Source organism: Orbicella franksi, chromosome 6 (assembly GCF_964199315.1).
Source record: "Orbicella franksi chromosome 6, jaOrbFran1.1, whole genome shotgun sequence".
Taxonomy (NCBI): Eukaryota; Metazoa; Cnidaria; class Anthozoa; order Scleractinia; family Merulinidae; genus Orbicella; species Orbicella franksi.
This window is the reverse complement of record NC_138150.1, coordinates 14,189,216-14,199,155: the sequence shown is the minus strand read 5'-3', so window position 1 is coordinate 14,199,155 and position 9,940 is coordinate 14,189,216. Positions and strand designations below refer to the sequence as shown.

General features: G+C 39.8%; 1 protein-coding gene across 1 annotated transcript; it reads right to left on the bottom strand.

Annotated features, from left to right (window-relative positions):
* Positions 1-1,579: 1,579 nt before the first annotated feature.
* LOC145489715 (gamma-glutamyl hydrolase-like) lies at positions 1,580-7,557 on the bottom strand. The gene is made up of 9 exons (XM_081468749.1): positions 7,488-7,557; positions 6,893-7,004; positions 6,094-6,144; positions 5,914-5,998; positions 5,108-5,255; positions 4,506-4,621; positions 3,987-4,080; positions 3,218-3,355; positions 1,580-2,329 (listed from the first exon to the last, which is right to left on the bottom strand). Exons 1-9 carry the CDS (start codon positions 7,555-7,557, stop codon positions 2,211-2,213), a joined length of 933 nt encoding a protein of 310 aa, XP_081324875.1. The 3' UTR covers positions 1,580-2,210.
* Between the last annotated feature and the right edge of the window lie 2,383 nt (positions 7,558-9,940).

The following is a 9,940-nucleotide window of genomic DNA, read 5'->3' as shown; positions in this document are numbered from 1 at the left end:
CCCAGGAAAGTTGGCTAGGCTGGCCTTTATTTGACCTCTGGTAGGGATGAGTTTGTCTGCTGCCTAACAAACCTAACGGTACATGGGCACTGCTAAGTTTTCTTCTCGAAAATGTTAAAAAAAACTAGACGCTCTAGGAGCGTTTACTCGGGCTTCGTACCACAGTATCAAATCGTACTTTACGAAAACGCGTATTGGACTCAATAAAAGCAAACTAGAGAATCAGGATATTTTAGCACAAGAGTTCCGCTTAGATATTTACTACCGTATTCATCCTATCGCAAGTTGTGAGTTTAAACCATTTTGGTTCGAGAATGAAGCACAGCTGTCTACGTATTGATGGAGAAGTTGTTTGCAAAGAATTTTCGAGGTCTTTTTACAACTTATGGCGATTACTTTGTACACGCTAGCAGAAATTGTACGAAGTTCGTTTACTGGTCGCGGCGATCCGAGTAAATTGTGAAGCTGAACATCTTTGCCGTGTTCCGATCTTAAACCCTTTTCAAGAGTCATATCTTCTTTGGAGAGCGAATAATCCCTTTCGAGAGAGCCAAAACGAATCATGATAAACCTCGCGAAAACAACAGTCCTGTGACTAGGCTCAAATTGCATTGCACATACTAGTAGCTTTCTTCACAAAACACCGCATTCTGTCACGAAGAGCGAGCTATGTCGCGTTTCTCGTCCCCAGTTTCCATGGTCTACGCATGGAACGCCTGGGACCATGACCCCCCTTTTGGCGACCAAAACGCTAGCATTTTAAGACTCACATTAAGCCCGAGTAATAAACGCAGTCGAACCTCCCGTGAGCGACCAGCCAAAATGTCAAGCCTGGTCGCTTACGAGGGCTTAGACCATATTTGGTCAACATTTTGCCTCATAACACTAGCATAAGGTAACTGCAGAGATGTACACCATGTTTTAAACGTTTTATTTATGTGAAAAGTCAATTTTGAAAAAAAAAAAACCAGTGCTTCGCTGTCCAGGAATGCGATAATGTTACAACATATTATCCAAGTTCTTATCTTTCAAATGGTCGCTTGCGAGAGGTGTTGAAAACAATAGAAAATTCCAAACTTTTAACTCTAAAAGTGGTCACGGTTGCGTACGAGAGGTGGTCGCAACTGGAGGTTCGAATGTACCTTGTTTTGATGTGTCAATTGATCATAACACGTATATCCAATATCAAAGATGTATGCTGTAAACCAAGGCTGCATGACCAGGTAAAAGCCGGAGTATGGCCGCCATGTTGCGCGACGTCGCTGCCTGCGATCCATGCCACTGGCCATGTTGACCATGAAAAGAGGGTTGCATGGTTTTCTATTTCTATACATGCATGTAGTTCCGTTCCTATAGTTAGATCTAGTTGTGGTGCTCCGCCTGGTTTTAAAAGATATTTAGAAAATAAAATGAAAAAAGAGTACAACAGAGCTTATTCTGGATTAACCCAACCTGTGTAAAAGCCATTTCATTAATAACTGGCGGTTTTCTTGCGCGCGAGAGAGAGAGAGAGAGAGGGGGGGGGGGGGGGGGGGAGTGAATTTTCTTTGTGGTTGTGCGGCCACCCGTTCAGAGGTTAGAAGGGTTGTCGCTTCAAGAGGTTTAGTGCAAATCGAAAACGATTCGCAAGCCGAGAGAAGTAGTTTCGAGTTTTATTTTTGTTTCCCACTCTTTAAAATACCGTTATTGATAACAGATCTAGAAACAGAATTATGCTTCTACGTGCGTGTATTCTACAAAGACAACACTTTCAGTAAGAACCTTACAGACTGATTTAGGGACAGAATTTTAATTCGCAGTTGACAGTGATTGAATCGTAATTGGAACTTGATTTCTTTTTGTTCTGCTAGTAGCCTGACAGAGCCCGATGTTCGCCAGCTGAAAAATTCCTTTTACTAGTCGCGAGCATATGCAGAACACATTTCATCACCTCAGTTTCCTTTCCTGACGATCTTCTCACTTAAATTCTGGCAACTCGTATTTTTGATTTATTTAAACCGGGAAAAGCGTTGTGTACACCATTGCCATCAAACGTTTAATTTGTCGCTCGACTTTGTTGGCCGGCAATTCAACCTTTATTTGTAATCATGGTTACAAAAAAGTTTATTTTATAGAGAGAAAATGTATTGATGATTTTTACGTGAATTTCGTAGAAAATACCCCCTTACATTTGAGGCAAATACCCAGAAGAAAGCACTGTTTGGTTGAAGCTAAAAGAAGTAGCACTGTTCGAATGTGGATTCCTTTGAAGTATCCAGTGGGTTGTACTGATAAATAAGTGCCTTTTCCTCTTCTTCCTCACTTGGAAAGTGGTGCGTGCTCTGCCGAGCTGTGCAAAGAAAAAAGGAACGTAGCTATGAGTCACAGTGTTTTAGCATTAGGAAGAAAGACATACAACCATATTCAATCTATAAGCAAGTTTCCCTTAACCGAGTACAAAAGGGTTCTTAATTAGAACTTATAAATGTGAGCACCCAAAATTTATGTGCAGTAGTAATCACGTATGACAAGTAATCGTAAAAGGAAACAGAACTAAAAGAAGAGCTTGGCTTAACCAGCAAGAGCAACATTCCAGCCCCAAAAAGAGAAAACGGGTTCCGTAAAAGAACCAATCATAACGGGCCTGTTATAAACAAACAAGAGGGTTTGAGCCTGGCCCGGCCGGGTCATCGTGGCTGGACACTTGACTCTTACAGTACCGGTGAATTTAATGCTAGGGTATAACTCTGCGATAGACTAGCATCCCATCCATAGGAGAGTAGAAATACTCTGAGGCCTTAGTACTATAGCAACCGCGATAAACTCCGGTTGTATGGGCCACTTGGCTTGCTTGCAGATCAGACTCTGACCTACAATTAAACAGACAAACAAACAAACCGGCCATGTGCCGAGCGTGGTTGACCTGACCAGTTCAGAGAGTGAATTCGTTTCGGCAAGTCACGGTAAAATCTAAAAAAGCCGGTCGTCATTAGACATCGCCATTAAATTTGAGTGCTTGCTGCCAACTTCTTGCTACTTGTTTGCTTCTTGTTCGATTAGCTGGATGAGTGATGTCTTTTTTTGTTGGCTGTTTTATCTTTTTCTAGACACAACCCATGAACACTCATAACAGATGAAGATGTGAGCTGTTTGAACCGGAACTTCAAGTTCTGCAAGTTTATTAGTGATCGAAGATTGTTTTATTAACGCGTAAAAGTTGAAAATTAATCCAGCGTACCTTGCTTTACAAAAAAGTTTGCCATGTATTGTCCAACGACAATGGCGTCTGGTGAATGGCTAATAGCTTCCTTCGGTTCCCATTCAAACTGGAATTTTTCTGGGTGCCACTGTGTCCCGTAAATTGGATACTTTTTACCTGTAGTATGTTGTAAATGATAAAAAAGGTGACGATATAATCGTCTTTATTGTAAGACAAGCTCATGGCTGGGGAAGATGAACCAAATCGCGCACTGTGAGTGGCTATGAACATGATTAGTCTCTGTCCCGTAGGAAAAGGGTTTTCTTGTTCTAGATAATAAGGTCTTTACTGACCAAGCTTGTTCGGTCACAATAGCTGGGTACTGGCCTGTTGAAGAATCAAAAACAAACTTGGATTAAACCAATCTGGATTAAACTGTGTGTCATTACTTGCCCCCTTTTCCAGTTACTTTCCACTTAAAAACTACCACAGCAAAGTCCCTTAGTCCCTCTTCCAGTCAAAAAAAAAAGCACACCAAAATGTTCAGAATGAAAGGGAATGGTTGTCTTTTTATACATCAGGTGCTCAGCAACTCGAAGCTGACCTGTAAGAATTTCAAGTAAGACCTGGGTTGGACAAGTGACTTTAAAATACCGGTAAGTGGACGGTGCTTTGTCTATCTGGTCCGGTTTGATAGTTTTTTCGTTTCGGATTACGTCTTCAAATTTTGTATAAAGAAACAATAGTTTAGCTGATGCATTTCAATGGAAATAACTAATTCCACCAACAGACTGATTAGGTGGTGTACCTTCAATGGTAGAGATAAACCGTAGTCCATTCTTATCCTTGTTAGTTGAGAGGACATCGAAGAATCCTGCAAGGCTGCTTGTTGCCCAGAATTTCTGTTGATCACAGTTAGAGCCAGTCATAGAAAAATAATGGAATTCATTTAATCCTGCCACCTTCGGGCTGGGGGGACGCTCGCATTTTTTGTGGGGGGAGGGGGAGAGACTACGTCCTGAAAATTTGTGTGGGGATGTGCGGCACTCTTCTTGAAACCCTTGCAGACCAAAACTGTTTGATTTTCGCGCTTCCCTGTATGAGACCACATCCTACCCAGGAACGTCTTTGGCTTCTGATGACATTTGAAAAGGCCTTCAAATTCCCAATGCTATAAAAGTAAGTGATTGTCTGAGCTCTTAATCGCAACGAAACAATGTAGCTGTCATAACGATTCTGGGTGAGACCGTGGTTAGCTGTATTGTCAAAACACTTTTTGACAAGGCTGGAGTATTGCATACCATGCAATACATTAGTGAGAACTTACCTCAATGGGCACACATTTTTTGTGCATATTAAAAGCAACTGCTTGTTGTTTGAGAGTTTTCAAAACTTCTTCCGGTGCAAAACCAAACATACGATTCCCAAAGCACCCAAAACAACCTGTAAATAAAACAGCCAGTTTGATTCCCCTGTGATCCTTAGATAGGGGTCCTTTAAATTGTTTTAGAATTATATTTTCGGTTTTCGGTTTTCTTTCTTTACAAAGAACCACGCGCGACTCAAACCTAGTTCCTAGTTCCTGGTTGTTTGATTGATTTCACTTCCAGGTTAGTTGCAGAATTAGATATTATTATTAACTATTTTATTTTTAATTTTTTAATTTTTCACTATCAATTACTAACTGTACGATATTGTTTTGTTGAATTTTATTGAAAAAGTTTTTGTCATATTTTGTTTAAAATCTCTCATTATTTCAAAAATCAAGTTGGACTCGAGAATTAAACCCACCAGGATATTATATGTAAGATATTTTAATGTTATACCTCTCAGCAGTTAGTAATTTGTGTCCCATATGGTTGTCCTAGTTCGTTGATTATAGAGAATTCATGATTGTGGTTACTCTAGTCGTTATAGTTACTGTTTTACCTCCTGTAAATTCCAGTGGTATGGAGTAATTTTCTGCGTCGCACGACACCAAAAGTTCCTCAGTTTTAAGGCCACTGGCAAGTACATTGAGTAGCTCGAAACCGAGGCAAGTTCCCCACATGGGAAAAATATCTTTCTTGTCATTAGCCTTACAAAAGCAAGAAATAAAATTTTAATTAAATGCACAAGAAATTAGAACAGTCTTCTAAGGAAATAAACTTTTGTGATTTTATTAACAACTTATAATGAGGCCACTAAGATGTGTTCATGGATGAGACACTTTGTTGTCAACGTGGGTGCCACGTGAATTCCTTGCTTGTGGAGGGGGCAGCATACAATGTATTAACATCCATCAAGAGATTAGTAGCAATACATCTGATGGCTTCATGCGGAGTTCATAAAACCCCAGGTTACCAAGTTCCCCAGGTCATAAGGATTGGAACTGATTTATTAAAGAGTACTTATGATAGGTGTTTAACGGACAGGTAAGGTAAGGTAAAGTCTGCATACGAGTCAAGTGGCCCATCAGGCCGGAGCATATCGCGGTTTCTGTGGCATGAAGCCACTAGGAGTATTTCTACTCCCCCCTGGATGGGATGCTAGTCCATCGCAGGGTTACCCCCAGCATTAAGTTCGCCGGTACCCATTTATACACCTGGGTGGAGAGAGGCACTGTGAGAGTAAAGTGTCTTGCCCAAGAACACAACGCAATGTCCCCGGCCAGGGCTCGAACCCGGACCGCTTGATCCGGAGGCGAGCGCACTAACCTTGAGGCCACCGCGCCTCCCTTTAACGGAAAGTCCTACCTGTATTGCCAGGTCATAAATCATCTTCGCAGTCCTGAGGTAGCCTGAGTCGGACAGACTAGCGCCTCCTCCTGGAAACAACACCCTGTCAGAACAGAGATAGCAGTAGTTTATCAACAGTGTCTATCAATACAGTAGTCTCAATTTCATTAGACACAACAACTGGACATGGTGACTTACCCATTGATGCTGTTGAAGAGTGATTCCAATTCTTCTTTTGATAAGTCAATTCTTCAAAGTGTCAAGGGCCTTAACCGGCTTTCAATTTATTATTTTTTCAAAAAAATCCAGATAATAAAATCATACACAATGTTCGTTAACTCCAACTAAAGTTAAATTATCTGAGTTGGGCTTTCTCTCGGAAAATGGGCCCCTGAAAAATATTAACTAAGAAGATAAGCCCCTAAGGTTAAAGAGACAATCAAAAAGACAATTATCAGTGGTAGATCTGGCAGGTAGGTGGGTAACCTTAATTTAAACACGATAAGTAATTAAGCTTGGAGCTTGTGGGGTCGTGTGCAAATAAACAATAAAGAATAATTACAAAATAAGAATTAAAAAAATAATCTAGGGGTGGGGCCTGGGGAGCCCGACCCCCGCCCCTTATTTTGGTTAACAAAAAATCGCATACGGAAGAAAAGCCAGCAGGGCAAGCAAAAAACAACTGCCCCCCACCACCAACTTTAGCTCAAGGTCTGGATCCGCCACTGATTATACACGAGGCCACTGCACACGTATGCACACGTGAAGAGAAAACAAAACGAATAGGTTTTGTGCGCTGCTTTAGAGAGCCAGATTTGATTGTATAGTCCCAGGACCAGATTCACGTTTTCCTGAGAACAAAAGCTTATGGTGGGTATTTTGTCTTAACACTAAGCTTTTACTTGAAATAAATTATAAGGAAGGTAATGAAATCGAGATTCGAGTTTCAGTAATCGTAAGTCCGATATTAGCAGAATGTTGGCGTTCGTAAAGATACCGTATTGGAACAACACGAGCACCAGCGCTCTCAATGTATTTGACGTAAGACGACGCTATGTATGACTTTCCATATTTGGCGAACTTTTCAGAGCTGTCCTGAGAGAGAATTCCTGAAGGAGAAAAACAAATAACAGTATCAAATTAAAATTTGCTTGTGTAAAGCTAATTTGGCAAATTGTTGAAAGCCTGCCAAACTCCTGGTCAATTGCCAGTGAAATACGATTCTTCGTATGTAAATTACGTTCTTTTCGCTCAAACCATCCTGTGGTAGCATTGCCCGAGAAAATTCCTGAAGAGTGAAGTTCTGAAATATCTTCCCCTGAGTTATTTCTCGGTTTTGAAGTCACAGGCTTTGAGCTTCGTGTAGCTAAGGCAGGGATATATTATTTGGTATATTTTGATAATAATTGATCTCGGCAATTGCAGAAAAAGCCTTAATTTAGAAGTCGCTTTCAAGTAATAGATATTTTTGGCTCCCTTATTGGATTTTGTCTAGTTATTCTATCCAATGGTTCAGTGAAATGTACTCACAAGGTTTCTATCTTCATTTCCAGTTATACGTTAACGCAAGAAATTAACAAATTTCACATTACCTATAATGGGTCGCTGGTTCTTCGACTGTGCTTCAAACTCCAGTTTTCTCATAGTAAAAAGGTTCCCCATCCTAAATTGAGTTCAAAGCTCACAACATTAATTTGCAGGAGCGTACAATGTTGTGGCGTTTTCTCGAATAGTTCAGCCGTTTTAAAAAGTCACACGCGTACTTGGATGAATTTCAAATTTTTTAGCTAATCGCTTAGTCAAACACGTATTTCTCACCTGCACAGCAGGGCAAAGTCGCTCTTCGATTGTGTTAAAATAAAATGGGAAAAATAAATCTACAATCAATAAACCCTCTGAACAATTACTTCCTCCATCGTCAATCAGTTGGTTTTATCAGCCTTACACTAAGGTGCTATTAAGTTTCCAACCGCCAGATTTCTGTTATTCCTGTCCGAGTCTCTGCATTCGTATTCTACGGTTAATAGGTATTAATATGTATACAATTTCATTTCTCTGTTTAATTATTTACGAAATTTTCTTTTTGAAGTAAAATCGCGCCCTCAGCCTTTAGGGCGGTGCTAATTCAGTCGTCTTTCCGGTTCAAGTGCCTAGTATACTTTTCTTCTTCTTGTGTGCGTTAATCATTCGACCAATCATAAAAACCCAAAACAATTACTATTTAAGTTGTTTATTAATAGATGAACATGCAAGACAGGCAAGACTGACCAGTTTGTCAAATAGGCCCAGCTTTTAGCTGCAGTGACTTGACTGCAACTAACAAACACTCAAACACTCGAAAACTGACAAACAAACAACGCCGGCACTTAACTTTCCACTATATTTAACATTCTCTGTTCTGTTAGCTTTCTGAAGGACTCGACGGGAAAAAATGTGGTGTAATATGAGCATATTGTGTGTTTCTGTTAAGAACCAAAGAAGTGAGAAATGCTAAATGATGATCAAGCGTTTGCGGTAAAAAGTTAGAATTCACGTAACGATAAGATCTCTATTCCTAGAAAAAATGGTTAGTTTGGGTAATGCAAAACAAACCAGTTATGAAGGAGGTTCTAACTGGAAAACTGCTACCTCTATGGCTGAAAACAACTGCTAGCTGTATAAACTGGATGAAGATGGGAGCTGTGCCGGAGGTGGATTAGGTTCAATCTTGAGAGCTCAATTTAATTGTGGTAGGTGCCAAAGATAATAGGTTCAATATTGGGGTAAGTGTCGTTTGTCAGTAACCTCGTCTATAGCATGTAAATATGAGTTGTGCTGTAATAATAATCCACCTACTTGTTCTGTTTCATGACCTATTATAGGTTTTATCCGATCAATTTATTTTAAATTAGGAGAGATTTTCTTTTTGAGATCTCTTTTACCGATTGAAAATACGTACACACAAATTACCTGACTGCGTTTTGTTGATGTAACGCAGAAAAGATTATTGAAATGGATTTTTCATGTACCTGTAAAAACATACCATCTAAAACAGGTGCATCATTCGCAGAATGAAAAAGAGAATATGTTTCTCACTGGATTTGTAACCAGAACCTGTATGCAATCTATCTTTATTCCAGGAATCAATATCATATTTTGAACCGTTTAAAGGGGCGTGCTTCTGTTATATTCCTTATATTCTCTTTAACTAAGAGAAAATTAAAAAATTCAATCACTATTTAGGACTTAACTTAAATATTCCTTTATTAAAATGAAAGACTGCAATGTAACGAACGAAATTTTTACATAAACCGACGGCATACGTATCAATCACGAAAGAGGTTTCTGTACTTTATTACGTGAAGAATTTCCATCCATAATTCTAAGGAACCACGAGACCATGATCGTTTTGCGAATTCTTCTTCGTCTTTTTATTTGTCATCCAATAACCTCCTGTAAACTCCTATGTTTAGTATAGCGTATGTCTGCAGCCTCAGGATAAGTCATGTTGCTTAGCAACGCCACTGACCAAAAGTATTGATACGTGCTTAGACTAAGAAGAGAAACACTAGGGTCAATTTCGGTAATGTGCGTGCATACATGAGACTGTCAGCCTGAAGCTCATATCACATGTCTACCGGCATAAAGTCTGCCACAGATTCTCTTGGTTTCGCAGCAAGGATCGACCGCAGTGATTAGGTGTTTTTGTACTTGTCTTTGCTCTTCTCTAGCTGGTACAGTAACTGTGTCAGAGTTTCAATTCTGTAGTCAGCGCTAGATTTTCTTAACGCCAAATATTGGAAATTCGCGAAAATATTGCTTTACTGCTAATACATCCGGAAAATTTTGGCGTTAACGATCAATTGCGAATTCTGGGTATTTCTACTGATTCATAGCATGAGAGAATGGAATATAAAATACAATTTTCACCTGTGCAACATTTCCAGATAACATTGATGTCCATGCATTAGACCGAGTTTTGATTGAGTGTCGTGAAACCAAAATAAAAGTCAATACTCTGGCAAATCCCACAGGACGCAGACAATCTAATGAACCAATCAAAACT

Bases quoted from the DNA above. Each gene is read 5' to 3' on its own strand.
- LOC145489715 (XM_081468749.1), bottom strand. From the start codon at position 7,557: ATGGGGAACCTTTTTACTATGAGAAAACTGGAGTTTGAAGCACAGTCG. The intron at 4,622-5,107 runs GTAAAACAGTAA...TTTTATTTACAG, and splicing joins ACCACTGGAATTTACAGGAG to GTTGTTTTGGGTGCTTTGGG. The intron at 2,330-3,217 runs GTACGCTGGATT...TTCTTTGCACAG, and splicing joins AAACTTTTTTGTAAAGCAAG to CTCGGCAGAGCACGCACCAC.